We start from the raw sequence: 23,375 nt of genomic DNA on the forward strand, positions 1-23,375 counted from the left end.
CCGCCGGCCGCGATGCGACGCGGCGATGGCGGCCGGCAGCTGTGGGCAGTTCGGCTGGAGGAGGTTGGGGGGGGCTTTGCGAGGGCTCGGATGGAGGCTCCAGGGTCAAAGGGGGTCAGAGTACTGGTAAAGTCATCGTAGTAGGGGCTGCGCAACGCTTCCCCCTTCAAAGGCCGTGCGGTGACGTCTGTACACCCTTTGGACACCCCCACCCCTCAGAGCCCCCCCCCCCCCTCCCTTTGGGCTCTGCAGTTCCCTGCCTCTCAGGGGTCAGAACAGGCGAGGGTTAATAAAGTGATACCAGGTGTTGGCCACAGAGAAATGCCCCCCACCCCCAAGCAAGCCAAAGCCTCCTCCTTCTCCTCCTCTTCTTCTCCTGGACGCCATTTCCCCCCTCCCACTCCAGATGGGACTTGCCCAAAAACAGGAATTGGCGTCAATGTAACGACAATTCTAACGTTTCAACTTCTACGTGACACACACGGCGCCGCCACATAAACGGAGCGCAGATATTCTCTCTTCTCTGGAGGAACTATTAAAGGGGTTTGATTGGGGACCTTCTCTGCCTCTTCTTCTCGAGTGGACTTTCAATATGGCAACCTTGAGTAATGCACATCTCAAAGCAGCACACACGCGCACACGCGCACACGCACGAGCAACGCAGCCCTTCCTTTGAGTGTGAGGCGCTAAATGAAGGGCTCCTAATTAACGCTAATTAACATCACTGACAAGTCGGGGGGGGGGGGGGGGGCATTAGTCCGGCTAATCCCCCGTTTACGCTTTCTCCATTTCGCCCGGAACCCCCGCTAGCAGTTTCTCGCCCGCCGCAGAAAGGCCGCATTGTTCGCCGGGGACTTGGCATCAAAGATACGAGCCCCCTCTTGGCAAATGAGTGGCCTCCATTATGCGCTGATCCCGACACTCCAAACAGTCCAAAAGAATTGGGGGGGGGGGGGGTTGAAGGGGTCAAGTCCCATGTTTTACACGGCTTCGGGCGATCCATCAATGACCCATTTGCACTCTCGTATGATCGGCGAACGGGATAACGAATGACTCGTTGTCGTTTGCGTACTCGCAGCATTCCGACGCGCGGCAATGAAATGAAAAACGAGATGAAATGAAAAGACGTGTTTTTATTTTCAACGGCAGCTGAAAGCGCATCGGTGAGTGTGACGCAGCAAATTGAAAACGGAACTCGAATTTTGGCTCCAAAAATGTGGTCCACCGAAACGGCGAAAAACATTTTGAGTTTATAGCTCAACAAATACGATACGAGAATCTGCAAATAGATGCCGCGAAATTGCATAGAATATTATTTTTTTTTTTGCTCAAATTTTTTTGCTAATAAGTCCTTTCTATAAAAAAGTTGGCTCTTTCTTTAATTATTGAAAAATATTTGAAAAAAGAATTCCCCAATTTCATCTTTTGATCAAAAGGGCCTTTTGTTTCTCTCTCCACAATCCTTTTGTGGGGAAAAAATGCTTGTGAAAGCAGTCAAAAGTGAAGAAATGTTTGCAATTTTCTCTCAAAAAGAAAAGAGCAAATCCATTTTGCATTTTCTGGGCCACATCGTCCGACTCGCTGGCCCGCGGGCCGCCAGTTTGCCGGCCTCCTCCTCCTCCATCTTGCGCGTCTGCGGCGGGGACAGGAAGCGGACTCGTGCGTCGGCAGCGGCGTGGACAACAAAAGCTTCTCTGAGGAGGTCAAAGAGGCGGCGGCGGCGCACAGAAGCCTTTTTGTGCGCCCGCCGTCGCCGTATGCAAATCGACGGCGGCCCACACGCAACGGATGCTGAACTACAAATGGATGCCATTTTCAACAGTGACATTTCAAACATCGCATATTTCGTTTGTATTTGACAATAATCAATTGTATGGCCTTCATTTCAACCTTAGAAGTAACATTTATTTGATTTCATCAAATGTTTTATTCCATTTAATGGCATTTGGACTAAATGCTATTCTTGTTACATTTGTTTACACTTTTAAATATCATTGTTCTTAAAACTAAGTCAAAAAGGACAATTAGTAACATTGCATTTATTTATTCATTTCTTTTGTCTTATATCTCTTTCTCTTTTGTATTGAAAAGACGCAGCAACATACGCGTCCGACCACCTGCTTTTTTTTTCTTTACACTTTGGAAGGTAAATACAATAAATTCCAGCACGTAGTCGCGGCCGGGGTCTTGTATTGTGTTTGGGGGGCAACGCAGACGCAGCTGCGGTCATCAGCCCGGGCTCCCCGGGAGCCGGCGGAGGCCCCGGCCGCCCCCCCCGCCCCCCCTCAGGGGCCCCGCAGCACATGTTGCTTAATGACGAGCCACAAAAGGCCCGCAATGTCACAGAGCGTCGTATCTGCCAGCATGCGAATGCGTGCGCCTTCTGCAAAATGTTTCAAAGCGATTGATTGATGACACGGACTCAGCAAAGACGTCTTTGTTGAGGCGGATCAATGCAAGCTGGCTTGGGTCCGCTTTCAAACTGGTTTGCCTGCCGCGGCGACTAAAAAGCGTGACAAAAGAACGGAACCCCCGCATCGTCACACATTTTTCACGCAAGCGTTGCCAACATACAAAAACTTCCCCAAGTCTTTAGTATGAAGTTTCTCATGAGCGCAACTTCTAAGCTCATTTCTGCTCGCCCATCAATGGCGCTACACATTACAACGTTAGCATTACGCTAGCAGACTTTGGTCAAAGTGGACTTTTTGGTGTTTAAATATAAAGTGCTGCCTTGAACTCTTGGTCTTGAAAAATAGGAGCTGTCAACCGATGCCTTGAGATACGCACCAAAAATTGAGATGCGAGTGCCTTGATTTTTGAGATCTGAGCGCTCAACCAATTTCTGCCAGAATCTGCAAATAATGGACGCCCATTCAACTGCACTTCAAAGGATTCTCTACTTATTGCGCCATTTCCAGCAGTACAAACGTCATATTTTGTCTCTATTTTTTTTCCATGTACAATTAATACCTTTAAAATCACATTTTGACTGAAAATGACATCGCACCTGTGCTCCGAGTTCAGGAAGTAACCAATCATGAATGATGTCATTTTTACTTGACAGCAAGTGGCAAAATGTGATTTAAAAGGTATTAATTGGACATGAAAAATAACGAAATTATCAAATTATTTACAAACAAAATATTAACTATTGACAACTGAAAAAAATGAGTAAAGTATCCTTTTAAAAAAAGAAAATTACTAAAGTATTGTACTTTTTTAGCCCCCCCCAAAAAAAAAAAATCTTGAATAATACGTCAAGGAATTCCCACCAAAAATGAGTCAATCCTTAACAAATGTATAATTTCCTAAATTGGTGTGAATAGTGAAGCTCTAACCACGCACTGGGACACGGGTTCCATTCAAATGAATGTGAGCGAGCTTCACCTTTCAATTTATCTTTCTATTATTTTCCCTTGATAGACGCAACATCTTTTTATGGATTCAAAACAATGAACGATGCGCTCCAACATGTTGCGTGAGGACCTTCAGAACGCGATCGAGGCGAGCAGGAAGTCCTGATGTTAAATATCCCAACATGTGCGCGGGTGCGAGGCCAACTGTCTTTTTTTTTTTGTCATGGTCACGTTCGGAAGCATCGAGCAACGTGCGCCGGCCTCGATGCCGATTACGAGGCAGGAAGAAAAAGTCGCCCGGCGTCGTACTTAACGCCGGGCGACCCAAAATGGATCTGAGGCATATTTGGAAGCCGCCGTGGGCGAACAATGCGACACGCCGCCGAGGTCACCGTGCCGAGGTGTCGCGCTTCCTAAAAAACATCAAGAGAAAGTTCCAAATGCGGCTGCCGAGAAAACACGCGCGCATGAAAGACAAGAAACGCACACACCCGCAAAACAAAAACGGCTGTCACATGTGCACGCACGCACGCACGCACGCACGCACGCACAGAGAGCACCTATCCCTCGGGGGGCCCTCAGGGGCCCTCCCCCACCCTTGAAACCTGATCCGTCGGCATGCAGCGCGGAATTCTCCCAATCGCCCTGACTTTTCACCTTTGACCTTTTTTGGCAGTGCAGAGGAGAAGATGAAGTGCCCGAGCTTCTCTCGGCCACCACACAAAAAAATCCCCTGTTCCACACTCACACACACACACACACACACACACACATTTATGCAGATTTGGGAAGAAAGAAAAAAAGTTGCAATGTTTGCTGGGAAAAAAAGAGAGCAGAAAAAAAAAAAGGTTGCGTTTTTTCACCATAAAGCCAAAATGTTCTATTTTTTTATGGTGCGATTTGCGGCAATGAAGTCACATTTATACCAGAAAATAGGATGTCAGGTAAATAGAGTTTGTTTTTTTTTATGAGAAAATGCTAACTTGTTGTATGTTTACAAGAAAAGATTGCATGAGTAAAATAAAGAGAAAATGTAAAAGTGTGAGCAGAACAAAGTTGTATTTTGACCAAACAAAGTTATTCTCGGGAAATAGTCGACATTTTGTTTTACGTTGGTGAAATCGCCGTTTTTCTTGTTTCTGAGAAATGTATTTATTCATTTATGTTTAAAATTTCTTGAAAAGTCTTTCAAAGTGTGCGGTAGGAAACCGTGGACCTCCAGAACCACTTGGATGAAGAACAAGATCCTTCTACAGAACTTGCTGATCATTTGGATCAGCTGTGTTGGAGGAGGGAGGGATGGCAAAGCGGCAGGACAGCGGCTCTCCAGGACCAGGGTTCCGTAACGCCAACGTCGTTGCGACAGTTCGCAACCTTGAACGAGCCCTGAAGAGCGCACGCCTTCGCCAGCCTTTCGCCGCTCAATGAGATCCGACCTTTACATAAAGCGAGGTTGGACGTGGTTGCAGCATCGCCCGAGGGCAAACGTAACTGGGCCGCGGCCCGCCGCGAACGCCAGACGTTTCCCAGCCTGCCGAAAAGTGTCGCTGTGCGGCGAGCGCACGTTTTTGTGAATTGTGTGTGTGCGGCAGCTCGAGTCATGCTCGGCCTTTGATTGGCCCGGGCACAATGTGTTCAGTGTTGCAGCAGTGTGAAAAGGCCCGTTATGCCGCGCCGCGGCCATGCCCGTCGGCCCGTCGGCCCGCCGCTTGTGTCCGTCCCTCCGTCCGCCCGCCGCTTTTGGGCTTCCATTCATGCGCGCTGACAAACGGCAGAGTGTCCGCGCGGCGAGCATGTGTCACGGCCTCTTGATGGACTTCTTTGTTGGGCTTGGCTGCGAACGTCACCTCCAGTCCTCGGTGGCCTCGCTGCACTTGCCAGCCCGTAATTGGCGTGGCCATAAGCTTGAAATTCTAATGTACAGACACGGCCGAAGAATGCCGGCAGTGTGTGCGCGCCGCGGCGGCAACAATAGGCCGCTTTATCCCAGCTTTTTGTTTGGGGAACAAGAAGGATGCTAATAGACTGAGCGATCCGTCCAATTCATCTCGCCGACTCGAGCGCGCAAAATCAACGCTGAGATTCAAGTGGCAAATACAAATTACTGACAACAAATCCAATATTTTCCCATGAATTTCTGCCTTCCAGGCTTCTTTCAGGTGAACTTGATTTCATCAAGACAAACCTGGATGGTGTCGTGGTCCGACAACACAAACGGAACTCATGAAAATGGAAAAGCAAAAATGTCATTGGTGCGCCAACAAATTCAAAGGTTTGTAGAAAAGCGGCGCAAGATTGACTTCTGTTATTTGTCCAACTCGGAATTTGACCCAAAACGTCAGGGAACATTTTATCCAAATGTTGAAGAATCGGAAACTGAAAATCCCGCAAATGTGAAAAGAAGAAATTGGATTGATGGATTGTTCTCAAAATTCTAAGAAAAATGGCCCAAATGTTGAAGACGAATCCAAAATGTGGAAAAGAGAAACAAGACAAGCCTACAAAGAATTTCACCCGAAATTTTGAAGGCAAATTCAAGCCATGGGCAAAGAAGAACCCAAACCTCAACTTGAGCTGTCCCGAAATGTTGCCGAAGAAGTTGAAAATGGAAATGAGGTGAAATGAGACAAGACAAAGTCAAACAATTCGGGCTTCAAGGAACATCCAAGAAAAACAAAACCGGCTGCGAGACAGGAAAATTGGGAAAAACGGCGTCATGATGACCAAAGAATCGAAACGTTTCATAGCTTTTCTGTGAACACCAGTTGCGCCGCACATCAATATTCATAACACTGAACGGAAATACATGTTAGCGTACAGAGTGACATTTGGAATTTTTGGTGAGGAGGGGGGTGGGGCCTGAGTGCCTTGGGTGGGTGGGGGGGTTTGGTGGGGGTGGGGGTTGTGGGGGGTGGGGGTTGTGGGGGGTCAGTGTCATGTGCTTCCAGTTATATTGTTAGCAGGCGACGTGCGAGGTCTAAAGAACCCCAAAGTGGAGCCAATCCATTACGGCAAAGCGCTCTTGATCCCGTCGCTTCAATGCTCAAGCGTGGCTAATCAAATGGAGCCCATTTTCACGCCCCGTGCCGAGCGGGCACGCCGGGAGGCCTGAACGGATCCGGCACGGTCCCGACAGAAACACATTCTCGGGAAGGCAACTATTTCATGGCAAGCAGCGTCTTGACTGTTTTGGTGATCGGTCGTCATCGTGAAAGTACAATATTTATATTGGAAAATATCGTAACTTGTCTGTTCCGATAAAGTAGCTGCTTCAATTTTTTTTTTTCAATTTCATCTCTTGGTCCACAAAGTATAATATTAAAAAAAGGATCGTCTTGACGCGAATGTGAATTGTTCGGCTTTTTCGTTAGCGCTGCTGAGAATATTCCGGCTTACGTCAACTCGTCGGAGATCATTTGTTGGCTTCTTCGCTTTGACGTTTGCAAAAGATTTTTGCTGCCGACTTTGCCCATCACCGTCATCACAAAGACGTCTTCCTGCGTGACTGTCGGCTTTGCGGATCGGGCCTGACGCGCTGCGGGCTCGCTCGGCACCGTCTTGTCTGGCTAAATAACTGCGGAGCCATGATGAAGTGCCGTGACATTTGCCGCTGCCCAGAAGGAAAGCATAACCCGGACTTTTGTGTTGCTCTCGCGTCATCAGAAGGTCAAATTGTCCAACATTGACTTCATGTCCAAACAGCCGTGTAAGACGGAAGACGACAAACCGGACCTTTTTGCCATTTATTTCTTACCCGTGCGCGTGCAGCGCCCCGGACGGACATTTTCTAGAGCGCGCGTCGTCGTCGTGCTCACGATGCATCTCGAAAAGTAGCAAACATGACGAGAAAAGCCATCTCATGTAAACACGCCCTCTGGCGAGGGTTCCGTTCCACCCCCCCCCCCCCCCCCGCGACAAGTGAAACACGCAATACTTTCTGAACACGCGTTCAATTGTAACACTTTTGCAACCAAATCTGAAATCATGGATCATTAAACGCAAATAACAAAATAAACTTGACGTGTTTTAAGGATACTGTACACGATAGATTTAGATGATGCTTTCCCCCCCACAATACAATGGACCCCCATATTGTCACGGATTTATATATTTGTGTATTTAAAAATGTGTATTTTTTGAATTTTTGGGAGGGAGGAGTTTTGTGTTTTTTAAAGAAAATGAGGGGTTTCTATATTTAAATATGGTCGTCAATTACATTTCTTATCACCCACAAATAACGGGGGTCCATAATGTATTACAATATATTCAAACCCATACCATCATCATCATCATCATCATCATCAACAAAATACAATATTGCAGATGTAATAATGTAGCAAACGGCCTTTTCTTTTCTTTTTGGCCATTTCAAAAGGGAATAACCTAATTACAGGCGAATCCAGTCAATTCCTTCCACCCGAATCGGTCCAAACAAAGCATTTCTTATGCATCACTTGACTGGCAATACGTGACCCCCGCTCGGACAACAAGCCCCCCCCCCCCCCCCCCGCCCGCAAACCCAGAGCCTCCTGGAGGGTGTTAAGACCTGTCGCTGCCCTCCCCGGGGAATGCTGGGAAAGGAAGGCCTCCACATCTGTCCTCCGCCTCGGGCCCCCCGGGGAGAGTGGCGGGAACGTGACATTCCGACGTGAGCGGACGCCGCCGAGCGAGACGATGAGGGAGTCGTCGTATAAAGAGCAAGACGGACAGACGGACAGACAGACAATACTGCCAAAAGCAAACAAAAACAAGAATCAAGTCATTGCGTGAGGAATTGCTGACTTCATTTAAGATCTTACAAGATTTCGTTTTGGGGGAAAAGAATATTCAAGGAAATATTCAAATGAGGAATAGATGACCTCATGAATGCAAAATCGTCTGCCAAATGAAGAGGAAAGTAAAAAAAAAAAAATGAAGATAGCCTGCCTAAAAACACAAAACTAAACACAAAAATAAATAAAAAAAATATTGAATAATCATCATCATTGTTTTTAATATGTAGGAAAACCTTTTGGTTCGATCGGAGATGATTTTGCTTAAATGACATAATATCTTTTACATGTTATGACTTTTTTTTTCTTTTGCAGTTGTTGCACTCAGTTGACTTTTTTTTTTTATCTTACCAAGTCATATTTTGTTGTTACATTAAAAGATGACTTTTTATTCACATATTTCTTATCTTATTAAATGCTCTTGTTTTAAGACCAGTTGTCAGTTACACTGTTTATTTATTTGTTTAGTTTTTTCCCAGTTCAATTATCAGTTGAAATTAATAAATTGAGTCATACGTACATTTGCTTATTTTCCTGACCTTTTTTTCTTTCTTTCTTTCTTTCTTTATCCCATCAAAAGTTCCTGTTGAAATGAAATGAAAGAATCTATTATTCAGAATTGCATTCCTCTTTCTTGTGAGCAATTGTTGCCCTCTGGTCAACATTTTTCCTGCAATATTAGGAGATAACGTTGCTTCCATATTCCTCTTTTTATTTGATCTTTTCCTTGTTTTTATTTTTGTTTTTCTGCAGTGCGAGTGATTTGATCTGTCATGAGCGGAGCTTGTTGCGATGGATGCGCTGATTTTCTTCTTCTTCTTCTTGTGACGTTATCCATCAGCCTTGAAAAGCCCCGAAGGAGGGAAGCAGGCACCCCTGGGCCCTCCATCAAAAGGGGAGGAGGAGGAGGAGGTGATGGCGGAGCTGTGATCTTAAGCGCGGCCCCCCCACCCCGATCGCTCAAACCCTCCCACCAGCCCCCCGCGAAGGCAGCAGGGAAAGTGATTAGAAGGAAGACCCTCCTCGCACCTCCGCCATTTTCACATCCACTTGTGACACTTTTTGCTTCTGGCTCAGCAAATACGACTTTTTGTTTGACACACTGGAAGCTCTTGAGTGGGGATTACCCAAACGCCGGGGTTTCCCCTTGGGGAGGGTTGCCTTTACTGCATGAAATTCAAAGTGTCTAACGGTTGCCTAGAGTGATAATTATGCATATTGGGGCGGGGGGTGGGGGGGGGGGGGGCGCCTAAAATTGATGTCAGCGTCTGCGTATATATCCTTTATCTGTTGGACAGCTGGAGAGTTTATGTGTGTCAACAAGCAGTGTCACACATTCACACGGTGCCGGGCAGTGGCCGGGTGCGAGGTGGTGACCCCTGTCTGTAAAGCGACCCCCCCCCCCCCCCACCACCACCCCAAGTGGCCCTGCTGTCCCCGCGCGTTTAAGATCTTTATTGGCCCTCTAAAGTCATCAGCGCTCTGCCGCCTCCTTCTAATGGAGTCGGTAATTGGTCCCGATGAGCTGTGGGAAAAGCCGCTAACCAAGTGGCAGTCATTAGCATGCTAATGCTAACCAAGTGGCAGTCATTAGCATGCTAATGCTAACGTGTGCCTCAATTGCACACCAATGAACAGAAACGGTCGTCGTTTGATGCAATGTTGACTTTGTGTCATGAAAAGATGTTCGATGAGATTAGATTTAGATGTAGATTTAGATGTATGTTAGATTAATATTAGATCTAGCGATAGATAATTCATTAGTTTGTGCCAATATCAAAAATGGCCATTTTCTTAAAAAAATGCAAGTGTGTGGGGATTCCGTTTGAAATGACGTATTGAAGATGATTTCGGGGTTTGCTGCGCAAGAGTAAAGAAAGCAAGCTCATGAAAATGACCAACTTGATGAGGCGTTGGCTAACTGCAGTTTTTGGATCGCCGTGGGTTCCGATCTGTGCGTGACGTCGAGTTGGACGTATTGCGCGCAAATTATAAATCAACTGCAAACTAATCAGAAATCCTTTAAGTGGCAAATGAGCGGATTGACGAACGCTGTCAATCATTTTTGCCTGAATCGAGCGAGGAAGCGATTGACAGGCGCTTGGCGGTGCGTTCATGAAACGCTGTAAAAATGGGAAGCTTATTTTCCTCTCAGCTGCGTGACCCGAAAGGTCCGAAAGGTCCTGACTGGACACGCCGCCATTGACGGAGGCCAACCCCCACGCGGTCTTTTCTTCTTCTTTTTTTTGGGGGGGGGGCAAGATGCTCTTGCTGGAGCAACTAGTGACCCTAACCTCCTTGTTCTGGATGAGAGGAGGACAACAACTGTATAAAAGCCCCCGCCCCCCAATTCTCCTTTCTCTCACTGACCACTACTCAAGAAGTGCCCCCCCCCCCCCCCCCCCCTCTGTCATCCCCCGTGACCCCCCGCCATTGGGCCCTTTCACTGGGCACACAATGGCCGCCGGGCGCCGTGTAAAGAGACGCCGGCCCCCGAGACAAAGCCCACCCCCGCCGAGAGCTCTCGAGCCTGCAACTCGGCTAATGACAGGTTTCATGCAACCCTCAGCGCCAACACAACACCGAGTGGGAGGGGCCACGAGCACAACACCGAGTGGGAGGGGGCACGAGCACAACATTGTGCTCACCTGCAAAGTTGCTTGCCACAAAATCATCAGCACACCTGGATACATTCTCACTAATACACACACACACACACACACACACACACACACACACACACACACACCCCCCCCCCACACACACACACACACACACACACACTACCTATACTTGATTGTTTTGATGTCATATTTAAACTAGTTAAATATGTCAACATAAGCGGCAACAGATTGTTCTCAAATGGAGAAGATAAAAAAAGACGTTTTGTCCACTTTGCCGCTGCTTTCAAACGTGACGATGACGTCGAGCCGCTTCCTTTTTCGACTGACAATTGCAAGCACAAATAGCTCAAACGAGAATAAGACGACATTTATGAGCAAATATGAGAGAATATTCGTCAGGTTGATTTTTATGAAGGATGAAAATATGTCAACTCGAGTAAAGAAATGTGTAAAAACATCCAAATGTTTAATACAGAAGCGGTAATAAAAAGATTGCATTAAATCGACCTTATCTGTCAAATATTGTGTTCAATATTTTCCACATTTAACATATTTCATTATGCAATTTGTATACAAGTTTCATTTGCTGGTTTTCAAAGACATGCTATATTTTCTATTTTTCTAAATAATACTTTTTTTAATCTTCTTAATTTCTCATTTCTAAATGATTTCCACTTTAGCCGCCACTATGGGGACCCGGTTCAAGAGCCCACGCACCCCCCTGGACCCGGCTAGGTAAGAACACGATTCCCTCAACTGCCCCCCAACCGCCCCGGTGGGGGCCACGAACGTCGAACATCTCGGCTCCAAGTCGCACCCTCGCCAGGCTACCAAAAAAAACCGGACGATTATGAGCTCGACTGCTTTTCGACAGCATCTTATTTTGGAACAACAGCAAAAAAGGCCATTTTTCGAACTAAATTCCGTGTCAAGTAGCTGCCGGAGATCACAAAATGTCCTCCGTGTACAAAAGAGCCTGGCCAGGAAAAGCTCTTTGTGTTCTTGTGTAATTGGGAGTTGTTGTGCGTGTGGCAAAGCGCAAAGTCATCACTTACTCCACTCTGAGGAAGACGAGGATGAGGAAGAGGAAGAGCAGCAGGTTTGCAGGTTGCTCGCTCGCCAGCCGCAGGCCACATGACAGGTTTTCGTCACCGCGACCATCTGGTCTTGTGTCAGTTGTGATGATGATGATGATGATGATGATGATGATGATGATGATGATGACGATGATGACGATGACGACGATCTGTCCAAGACAATGACAGAAGCAAGATCATCATCTCGACGTAAACAATCACCCGCTGACTCACTTTGTGAAACGTTTCTGCCACAGCATCGAACATTTCAAGTTATAATGTCGTCAATTCCACATTTTAGGATTAGTTTTTACTCGAGCTGGGCAATATATCGAAAATATATCGATATCGCAAAGACATGCAATAAGCTTCATATGGAATTGTAGGCTTTTTTTCTGAATTGGAACAGTCAGACGCAAACTTCGATGGGCGTCACCACCAAATAGTTCAACTTTATTTAGTAATTACAAGGAACTAATAATACATTGAGCTTGCTTACATGAAAACAAATGTCATTCTTTCATTAGACAATAAAAATTGAAATATTGCAACAATATTGATTTTGCAATATTACTATAAATGCATATCGAATGTTTTGCCCTAATTTTTTTTACATTATAAAGCGATGAATTTCGCATTATGAAATGATAAGTTCCACATTTTAATAAGTTGAATGTTTTAAACATGATACGTTTCATATAATAATGTGATCAATTTCACATTTTAATGTCATATTTCACATTATAAAATGATAAATAAATTTGCAAAGTTTCATTTATTAATGTGATAAGTTTCACACGATAACCCGACAACTTTTACATTACAACATTTGAATGTCATGCGTTTGCTTGCTTATGGATTCCTTTTCTTCTTTTTTCACCACCACAAGTGGTCATGATTGGAACCTCGGTTGCGAGACCTTCCATACTTCGCCCTAATGACATCCTCGCTGCTTTTGTTTTTTTCCAAAGGAACTGCTCGTTATATAAATGTGTGTGTGTGTGTGTGTGCGCAGATGCAAAAACACACGTCCCATCTCGGGAGATTTGGATTAAAGCAAAATAAAAAGAGGGATTTGAAGCGCACCCTGGCAACGGATGGCCCAGAATTCAATAAAAAGCAACAATCATCGTCGTTTTGTGGGCGGATTAAATCTCGAGCTGTGTGTTTTTGGAAGTTGGGGGGTGGATTGGGAATGGGGGGGGGGGGGGGCGACAGATGTGCCAGACAGATGTGGACGCACGCACGGAGGTTGGTATTATGGGAGCTCTTCTAAGTGGCTTGCTGCGAGATGACCAAGTAGGTCAAGAGACTCAAGGCAAAAGTGACGGCGCGCACAAAGCAAGCGAGGGGAAGGTCAAGCGTGAAGTACACACGACCGCCGACACACACACACACACACACACACAGCCGCCGTCATACAGAACACCCCCCCCCCCCAAAAGGGATGTGGACACGCAGTGAGGCATGCGTGAGTGTCGAGGTGGAGTGAAGGAAACAAACACAGACAGTTGTTGGGCAAAAACGCCGGCAAAACGCAATCCAGAAGCGTTTGCGGCTCCGCCGCTAGATTGACGTTTATTCCGTGCACGCAAGCCAGCGCGTCCGTTTTCAAGTCGTCTCGCTTTACGGGCGAGTCCCGTCTCGCACCTTCAGTGGAGAAACACGTTGTGCCGGCAACACTGCGCAATTAACAGCAAGGAGAAGAGGCAAAGAAGGTGCCCAACTAAGGCGCCCACATGTGCTGCTGCACCATTTACAAGTACCACAACTTCCGGCTAATTTCTATTTGACAACTACGCGTTGAACATTATATTATATTATATCTACTTTTTTTTTTTTTTTATTAAGTGTGAGCTTCACAGTTAGCTTCAATTGCTGCCATCTAGTGGTGAATGGTGATATACAACTTCAAAACTACTGTCGACACCTCCATAATGTCAGATTTATTTTGAATTTGTTTCCGGTTTGTCAGCGATTTAGTTTAAAATCGGTTGTAAATGTCCCGTAAATGGTCAAGCGTGAAGATTTCCTGAAGCGGCGAAGGATGACGACCAGTTGAGAGCCATTTTGTCCACAGATGAGCACAGACAAAAGCGAGGGAGGAGGAGGAGGAGGACGGCGGCATGTTTGGTAAACAGCGAGGAAGGCGAAAGGAAGAAGACACTCGAGAGGAAGTGGAGACGCAACTGGAGGAGTTTGTGTCAAGCACCTCAACAGAGGAAGGAAGAGCACGACAAGCGACGAGGCAACATTGGACAGATGGTTTGCTCGGGTTTCCCGCCGCATTCCGAAAACACATCCATAATCATGAACAAAAATCATACAATTATTAAATCAAGCTATACGGTCGTCACTTTCTGTAGGCGTAAAACACAGGATTGAAGAGCTAAAATGTTCAACCTTCTTTTGGTGTCAAACTAAACCCAGGGGCCCCCATCTAGTGCTTCACAGTGGAATTACATCCAAAATATTGTAAACAGGCGGCTGAAGAAAACAAGAGGTAGGAACTATACAAACGATGCTCGCGCAGATCCAACGTGGCCAAATGCAGTTATTGTTGGTGTGGTCACAAAGCGGTACTGCGCGTTCTGGAACAGCAGCACCGCAACGTGCACTTAAAAAGCGTGCCCGTGAAGATCCGAGTGTCACAAATAGAACGCTCCCTCGCTCCGAGTTGACCCGGCATGTCCCACCCGTGACCCTCGCCTTTTATTTGAGGCCTCGTAACTTTCACAATTAAGGCCTCTTTCTATTATTTGGGACGCCGTCCCCCCCCCGCAGAAGAAAATATGCTAATAAAGCAAACGGGAAGGGCTCGTTTCTTTGTGTGTGTGCGGATTTTAAGTTCAGAAAGCGGCTAAAAGAAACAAGGTCAGCCAAGACAAAGGGGCTCCGAGACCCCCAGGGTCAAAGCTCCTAGTGTCCGCAGTCGCCGGGGTCCGCCGTCGTGGCCCGGCTTGTATGGGATCACAATGGCCGCGTTTGGTGCAAATATTTCCCCGCGCTGCTGACACGTGAATAATACATCAGCTTTTTGTGCGAGCGGGGAATCCTACGGGGCACATCTGGAAGAGGAGAGATTAACCCCGGGTTTGAGGGGCCTGCCGTACGCTTGACCCTCCTCACCCCAAACTAAACGGCGTGCGGCTTATTAGAAGGGTCTGAAAGACGTCCCAGAGAGGAAGAATCGGAGAATTTATCGGCTTAGAGGACAAAGACAGACAATAGAGACAAAAAGCGGGCGACTTGTCAAGGCTGAGATGTTTGATCCCAGAAAATGCCCGAGCCTTTCTGTGACTCTTCCGGTCTCTCGGCTGCAATCTGATGACGACGATGTATCAAATGCGAACCTTCCCACTGCCCGTCGACTGTTCAGTGTCGTTTTGGTGTCAAAAAGATGAAGACCATCAAAAAAAAAGTGTCGGTCCATGAAAGGATCAAACGCATGTTGGGAATTTTTTTACCGTTCAGCTCCTTGTTAGAGAAAAGCAAGTTGGGTAAAAATGCAATCTATCGTTCACAAACACAACATTTTTTTTTTTTAAATAAATTATAATCCTTCATTTCTGTTCAACAAGTAAGACACCAAACGGATGTCGAGGAGCGCAAAAATGGCAAAAGGGCTTCAAAGTGTCCCGTTTTGAGTTTGTCGAGGTTTAGCAGCGAGTCTGCCTTGACTTGAAGGCTCCTCTGGTTTGCGTCCTGCGGGGCTCGAAGGCCTTGGCCCCCCAAAAAACAGCCCAACCAGGACACCACCAGACCCCAATACCAGAGGGAAAAACTCCCATGCCTTTTTTGGGGGGGGGGGGGGGGCATGGCAATCACGGGATGGACGCCGACCCGAAACGTCAGCTGATTTATCACGAACGTGGTCAGAGGTGCCGCATTCCTCTTTTGACAAAGGGTCGGCACGTCTCAGCGTTTGGGGGCGGTCCGAGCTGCGAGGACACAAACCGGCAGCGTGCGGCAGTGGCCGAGAATGAAGCCGAGACATCCAACAATCCAGCGTCTACATGAGGACGTTTACATTCAGTCCAATTTGTCTTTTTGTTGGATTGGAATTGTGCTTTCGACACAATTGATGGATCGCAAAATGTTATTGGAACGGCTTGCGACATCATCTGGCACGGCTCTTGATTGGTTTTGCTCGTACCTGCCCGTCAAAAAGAAACATTTGTCAGTTTAGGTACCGTAACGGTGTGTCGCAAATATTTGATAATGAATATGGTGTTCCGCAGGGAAGCCTTCTTGGTCCTGTGTGTTTTTCTTGACATGTGCTTCCTTTAGGCAACATAAACATAACGTTAATAAATATCAGTGATACGTGGACGCCATCACACAATTTGACGTTTCTCAACTAATAACCTCACTTTGTCGACAATCTTTTCAACAAGACCGCAAGATTATTGGAACGGCCTCCATCTGGATCTTGGCATCATTGAATCCCCGCTGGAATTTTTTCATTTCGCGTTCAAGATGGATTCATTCTCTATTGCACTTGAATGTATTTGTCTTTTAACCTGCTTTTTGTTAAGCGCTGGGTTGCATTTCTGATAGAAAAGAGCTGTGATGATGATTTTTACACAGCCAGATGTTCATTAATTCTATCTGACAAACTGCAGCTTGTTCAGCATCTCAACTCAAAGCAAAAAAAAAAAAACATCCAGATGACAGCTCGTATCTCAAGAAACTCGTAAATCGGGTCTTTCAAGGCAGCACCGTAATTCCAAAAATGTCCCACTAATGACATTTTGCGCTTTGCCGTCAAATTCCACCAAAATCGGAGAAGCTGACTTCAACATGTTGCTCTCCGATTATTACAGTTTGACATTTAGGAGACGCATTTTGCAGGCATCTTTGCGAGGTTCCGTGTGACTCGTGAGACGGTTTTTGCAGGCGTGTTGGGCACACCTGGCAGACGAGTCCTAATGAAGACCTGATGGGGGTCCGGCTCTTCATTCCGCCTATAAAAATGCTCTGACCCCTTCTTCTTTCCTGGGGGCCTCCCCGGCTGGTGTTCATCAAACGAGGTAACGTCCTGTCATGTGACCCCCCCTCACCACCACTCCCACCCCCGACCACCCAACCCACCTGTGTGGATTTGGCTCCTAATCCCTCTCTGTCCCCTCCCCCAACCGCCTCCTCTCTTGGCTTTGAATACTTGGACTAGTGAGTGTAACTAATTCTCCCACACAAGGATATTGTCTTCTCTCCATCTCCGCTTTTGTCCTTCTTTCATTAGCCGAGGTGTGGGCTTAGATGGTGGGTGGGGTGGGGGTGGGGGAAGTGGAGGGGGGGGGTGCTTCCCAATTAAAATACTATAATAGCCTATTAGCATCTGCCCAGTGTAACTCTGCCGGTTTAAAAGCGATGCAGCATTTGAGCACAATGTTTGCGGTTCTGCTCAAGCAAAAGCACTCAAATGTGTTTAGCAGGCTTGTCTATACGTATGTCCACACATGCCGCCCCCCCCCCCCGGGACCACCAGACCGACTGTCCCCATTTGTTGCCCAAGACGTTATCCCTGGTTGTAAATCACTCTCCGTGGCGGGAAGTGTCGCCTGCCCGAGCTCCCAGTCGCAGCCTGCCGCCGTGACGCAGGGACGACGCAGGGACGACGCGGGGACGACGCGGGGACGACGCGGGCAAGGTGGCTTCCCAGCGACCCGGGTGCGCCGTCCAGGATGACCGAGCCCGACCTGGGACCGCAGACGGATCGGTCGACATCGGGTCAGGCCCCGCTGACATGTTTTACGGCGAGTGCGTAACGACCGTGTCATATTTGCTGAACTCCAAATAAAAATGTAGTCAACCTGCATTTGTGGCTGGGATACGTTCGCAACCCCGTCGCGAAAATCCACAAGACGATATGAAAACGTGCTTTTGTTTTAGTTTACCTTCGTCCCCGTAGATTCCTCTTCTTTTGGGCCAAGTTTTGAAAGACGAGATGCTCCAGACCGCCAAAGCTTCCAACTGATTTGAGCCCTTCACAGCACTTTGCGTTCCCAGCTGCTCTCCCATCCAAGAAGCTACGAAACCGGGCCCGATCCTGCTCGGCTTCCAAGATCAGATGAGATCGGAAGGGCTGCCTTGAAAAAATACGGTCAACGTGAGACACTTTTGAAAGTATCCTTTAGTGTCTGTTGTCACTCTCGATCTAAAAGGAGGGGAAAAGTGAGACTATGAAATAAATTCCCTCTTTATAAATGAAAAGACATTTTTCTTGCTTTGTCCAAAAAAGTTTTTTCACTCCCAGTTGACGTTCAATCAAAAGCAAATTATAACATGAGCTACTCAAACACCACCAAAATGTTCAACAATCCATATTTCGTCTAACAAATCCACTAGCTTAATGCTAACAAATACTGCAAAATGCCGTAGACAGGTTAACAGAAATTAGCATTGAAGTTATGATCAATTGAAATACTTCAAACTGCTTAAAAACACACATGGAGCAGCAACACATACAAACAGACAATACTCACAGGCATAGAACAATTCCATGAAGGAATCTTTTGAACGGTTCTTTTTAATGAACTGATTCTAAAGATTCAGTTCACTTAAAAGAACTGTCATGCCCATCACTACTGCTGGGGACCTTCTCTGCCTCTTTTTCTTGCTGTTGCTTGTGCTGCATGTTTGTTGTACGACACTGAAAACTTGCCTGTACACTTTTTTCAAGGTCTAGGGGCCAAGCCTGACTATAAACAGCCAAAATACGATCATTGCTTCTTTTTCTTTTAAATCTGAAAACCATATCGAACACATGCGGCAATTTCGGCAAACAACAGGATAGGTTCCCCAAAAATGCACAAATTCTGAACTGTTGTGAGCATTTGCCGTCTACTCTAAAAACTAGAAAAATAAATAAATATCAAACATCTGCGATACGGGCGGTGTGCAAATGATGAACAACGATATCCGGGGGGGAAATAGACTTTCAAAAAATTATAACTTGGAAATGTTATTAAATATTTTGTTCACATAAAAGAAGTCCGTTCCAAATGTTGTGTTTGGTTTCCTTTAGAGATGAACAAATACTGATACCAAGTATCAGTATCAGTGTCGATACCAGCCTTAGTTTAAGGTCTCGGTCCTTGCGACGTGGCCGTCTTACTATCAGGAACTTGAAAACTGCTGTCCAATTCCTCGCCCGCCGAAAGACACCAAATCGCAATATCAAAGCAAAAAAGCGAAAGCGCCTGAAAAATGTCTGGCGGCTTGTGACATTCCGCCTCGGGCCTCGGGCTTGACCTCTCCCGCCTTTGCTATTTTGCCCAAAGTGCCGCTTGATGTAAAGCAGCTACAGACAAGCCTTCGCAACTCCAACCTTATCATCGCACTTTGAAGACGCCAACTTGACACCTGGAAGCCACGTCTGAATCTCCCGCCCGCCACAGGTGAGCAAAATCGTCACGCTTGAAGTGCACAGACAGCGCAAACTTGGCTTACGAGGCCAGCGGACGAACGACAACGAGTGAAGTCCGGATGGCCGGCAAGTTTGTCCGCAAGCATGCGTGTATTATAGTGTAGACTGCCCCAAGTGGACAAAAACAACACCTTCACCTCGCATGCATAGAATGTATTTGCATTATACATAAAGCTTTTAAATATACGCAACTAAAATAAATGTATGCTCACTACTTCATACTTCTTCAACTCTGGCGGAGGTGCGGAATATATGTGAGAGACGCCTACATGAAAAATCGACCAAGTATTTATACTTTGTTACTTCCCACCACAGGACAAAAAAAACAAACGCTGATGATATTTGACAAAGGCTTGAAGTCAATTTGAATTCCTTCCTACTTATGGAACCGGCACTGCAAGAGGTCACGGCGAGGGTCATGAAATGTTTGCGACGACGGTTGCGAGCGAGTTTGACCGTTTGACTTGTGTGATCGCAACATTTGTCAAAATGATCAAATGTGGAATAAACACACTCCCCGCCTGTTCTCACGCACGCTGACGCCGTCGCTCGTCATGTGGAAAGCACATCGTGACCTTTAAAGTCACACACACACACACAAATCCAAGTACAGCACAGTTTGTACTTTAGTACTGCAGTTAATACAAATAAGCCAAAGCATAAATATTATGAAATGACTTTGTGCAGTAAGACTATCAAGCTGATATATTACGCACGTATATATTTAATATTGATGTATAAAATGCTGCTATAGCTTCTCTTTCCGTTGGAATCATAATGATGAAGCCAGCAGGCCATTTACATTTCAGCACATGCCGCCCTCGTGTGGTAATGCAGTGGTACTGACCTTATTGAACCCCTCACAAATAAATGAAAACTTAAATTCTCTCTTCTCTGTTAGGGCTAAATCAAATATAAAAATATTGAATACAAACATATAGTGCAAATAAATACCGTAGCTTATATGATAACTGATTTTTTAAATGTTTTTTTTGTAAATATAAAATCTAAGTATGATACAGTCCCAGAACCACAATAATAGGCGATACTGTAGTTTACACTCTAAAATCAGTTGGGTCAAAAGATACCCAAATATGGATTTTAAAGATTTTCAACTTTCTGGGTTGTTCTATACAGAATGACCCAAATGTTTGACCCAAGTAAAGACTGACCAATATTTAGGAGTGGTTTTATGCTGAAAGATCCATTTCTTGAACCAAAGTTGGGTCAAATAGACCCAAGTAGAGGGTCGGTTCTTTTTTTGCTGTACCCATAGCTGGGCTATTTTTGACCCAACTGTGTATTATTTAAGTTGACTTTTTTAAGTTTCAAAGTGTAAAAAAAAAGAAAAGACAGTATTTTTGTGTGTTTACATTTTTATTAGGCTACAGTGCATGTATAAAGCCTGACAAATTCAAACTGAAAGTCAACATATACGGTGTCCGAGATGTCCAGCAGAAAGTGTCCCCCGCTAACGTTCTGTCTTCAGTTTGTCCTCCACAGAGCGATCCCCTCGCGACCCCCCCAAGCAGGGGGGGCTCTCGGCCAGGTCGGGATCTGCACCCCACTGTTCAGGCGTCTTGGCCTGGATGGCCAGCGCGTGAACACGAGTGCTCAGCTCCGCCTTCAGGGCCTCGTTGACCAGACGGTGGCGCTGTAGCAGCGACAGGCCCCGGAAGCGTTCGCTGACCACCAGCACGCGGAAGTGCGATTCCGAGCCGGGAGGCACGGCGTGCATGTGGCTTTCGTTGCGCACCTCCAGATGCTCCGGATGCAACGCGTCCGTCAGTTTGGCGGTGATGGCGCCCTCCACGGGCCGGGCGTGATCCATGCGGGAGGCCAAGCGGGCGAGAGGGGCGGACCGAGAGCCGCGGAGGATGGCGGGCAACATCCGACGATGTGCGCGGGAGACCACCTGATGATGGATGTGTAGTTCATACACATACTTCAGTGATCCCAAAGTGTACAACTATGCGTACTGGGCTCCGTCTAGTGTTATGCAAAAGTATTGCTATTCAGTTGTATTTAACGTTGAAGACCAACTCTTTGCATTTAATCGGTAAAAGCTGTTTGTTTGTTGCTGTTTTTTTTTTTTTTATGCTGCTTTTTCATCAATTCATTCCAATCACTTTTTAATACCCCCCCTCCACACACACACACACACACACACACACACACACACACACACACACACACACACACACACTATTTAAATAGAAATATTACTTAAATGAAATAAAATGAGAAAAATACATTTAAAATCAAAACTAAAGTGGAGCGTGCACAACAATAAAGTATAAATTATTTGTTTGTATAGTATGAATAGATCAAATAAGATAATTAGCAAATAAAGTCATGGGAATAAAGTGGAAGTTTTCAAAGAGAAGCGATATTTTATAAGAACTCATAGATTAAATGTGAACTAAAAAATAAAATCAATGAAAAGTAATTGTCACCTTTTCAGAATCAGAAATTGCCTCTATTGTCATTGTACACAATACAACGAAATTTGAGACTTTTTACAAGTAAATAGATAATATTACGAGAATAAATTCATAATTTTACACGAGAACATTTTCCGTGTCACACGGATAATGAATTATTATAAAAATGTATATCTATTTATATTTCAAAAGAATAAAGCAGTCAAATTGCAGCAGTGGAATCGTCGTTTTCTTCTTCCTTTTCGAAGAAGCTGAAGACAAAATAATGGCAAGCCGCATGCCTGCACTGCGTCAAGATTTGCTGCTGGCCTCAGCCAGACGCTTGTGAAAATGTCACTCACTCGTCAGCATTCTTCTCCAAACATGGACATAAACGCCCAAACTTTGTTTTGCGTTTTATTGCGTAACTCACCTTAAGCGAGCTAATACGCTAACCGGTCGCTTGTTTGGCTAGCATTAGTACGGGCTGCAACCATTCTCATAAGCATCACACGTTTGTTGTTGTTCGACCATATTGCACAATAAAGGTCCGCCGTATAATAAACGAAGCATAAAACCATTTGGCGACTCGAATAATATCTTTTAGAAGTGAAATTAAAGCTTGAAAAATGAACATCGTTATCTCACCAGTGATGCCAAATCCGTCGCTCGCTTGACGTCACACGCAAGGCGGAAGTGATGTATTTGTAGGTTTTTGTTTTTTTGTCTGATGCTTCGAAAACACTTGTCCGAGGTTTGTAGGGTTACTGTCGTGTACCGGTAGACTAAAAAGCTCAAAATAGTCAAGATAATATATCAAACGCAATATGAACTGAGGAGAAAAGACGAAGATGTTTTTTTGTTTTAGTTTTCCACACAGACAAAACATGGTCTCCCAGGCGGGGAAGCGAACCCGCGCAAACCTGCGTCGAAGGCAAAAGACGGAGATGTTCAAATTTGCATGGTTTCCTCCTCGGTGACGTAAGAACCGTGCCGGATGTGTCGACTGAGGGAGGAGTTGTAGTTTTCATGTGCTGCGAGAGTGAATTGAGGGTACGTTGCAGATTTTGATTTTGTACCCGACACTGATACCTGGGCTATAGAATCTAAAAATCTACATGTAAAAGAAAAATTAACTTGCCTTTATTATACGGTAAATAATTCTTACCTCTTATGTATAACAAATTTACCACAAAAAAATGGGGCTCGTTTGAATAAATTAATTTAAACTTGAAATGTATGGAACAAAAACACGAGGAATCCAAGTGTAGTCCATGCATTATGCATACAATGTTATCCTCGGGCTTCTGAAACGACTGAGAATATTTACTTAATCACCTTGGAAATAATTGAATAATGACAAGAAAGTTAAAACACTCAAAAAAATAGTCCTCACAACAACATAAAAACATGTAAAAAGTGAAGAGGAAGACAAAGTGCTCTTTTCATCCTAGCTTTTATTCTTGGTGGTTTCTCCATTGAGTTTCTAAAGGGTTGATTGCAAACCCCATGATGAGATTTTCAGAAAAATATCACACAGCTTTGAAAGAAAAGCAAAGTCTCACGCGAGGTTTACTGTGAGCCATAACATTGACAGATTTACTTAGATTCCAATCTCTTTAAGAAAACACACAAAATCAAAGACAACATACAGAATTTACATTTCTTTTTTTTTAAACTTTCATATTT

At 45.5% G+C, this 23,375-nt stretch overlaps 2 protein-coding genes across 9 annotated transcripts in view; both read right to left on the minus strand.

Annotated features, from left to right (window-relative positions):
- The window catches only part of nr2f5 (nuclear receptor subfamily 2, group F, member 5), a 50,830-nt gene extending 28,426 nt beyond the window's left edge, over nt 1-22,404 (minus strand). Inside the window, exons 1-4 of one of the 6 annotated variants that reach the window (XM_086077913.1) lie at nt 19,165-19,493; nt 17,732-17,923; nt 11,811-12,001; nt 8,652-8,714 (exon numbers count right to left, since the gene is read on the minus strand). In XM_086077913.1, coding sequence (XP_085934039.1) covers nt 8,652-8,714; nt 11,811-12,001; nt 17,732-17,923; nt 19,165-19,172 — 454 coding nt within the window. In that variant the 5' untranslated portion in view covers nt 19,173-19,493. Of the gene's footprint in view, nt 1-8,651; nt 8,715-11,810; nt 12,002-17,731; nt 17,992-18,906; nt 19,127-19,164; nt 19,494-22,334 lie in introns of those variants that run through there. The other 5 variants (XM_086077914.1, XM_086077916.1, XM_086077919.1 and 2 more) reach the window with 5 other exon arrangements.
- Nucleotides 20,628-22,476, minus strand: bola1 (bolA family member 1). Of its 3 annotated transcripts, none has more exons than XM_086077920.1 (2): nt 22,335-22,476; nt 20,628-21,178 (listed from the first exon to the last, which is right to left on the minus strand). In XM_086077920.1, exon 2 carries the CDS (start codon nt 21,152-21,154, stop codon nt 20,735-20,737), a length of 420 nt encoding a protein of 139 aa, XP_085934046.1. In that variant the 5' UTR covers nt 21,155-21,178; nt 22,335-22,476; the 3' UTR covers nt 20,628-20,734. The 3 variants fall into 3 exon arrangements, with proteins under 3 accessions (XP_085934046.1, XP_085934047.1, XP_085934048.1); XM_086077921.1 differs by having other exon boundaries at nt 20,628-21,252; nt 22,335-22,472; XM_086077922.1 differs by lacking the exon at nt 22,335-22,476 and adding an exon at nt 22,120-22,328.
- Nucleotides 22,477-23,375: the final 899 nt, after the last annotated feature.

The sequence above is a fragment of the Leptonotus elevatus genome, chromosome 6, assembly GCF_054856555.1.
Source record: "Leptonotus elevatus isolate MCC_2025b chromosome 6, RoL_Lele_1.0, whole genome shotgun sequence".
Taxonomy (NCBI): Eukaryota; Metazoa; Chordata; class Actinopteri; order Syngnathiformes; family Syngnathidae; genus Leptonotus; species Leptonotus elevatus.

Bases quoted from the DNA above. Each gene is read 5' to 3' on its own strand.
- bola1 (XM_086077920.1), bottom strand. From the start codon at position 21,154: ATGTTGCCCGCCATCCTCCGCGGCTCTCGGTCCGCCCCTCTCGCCCGC.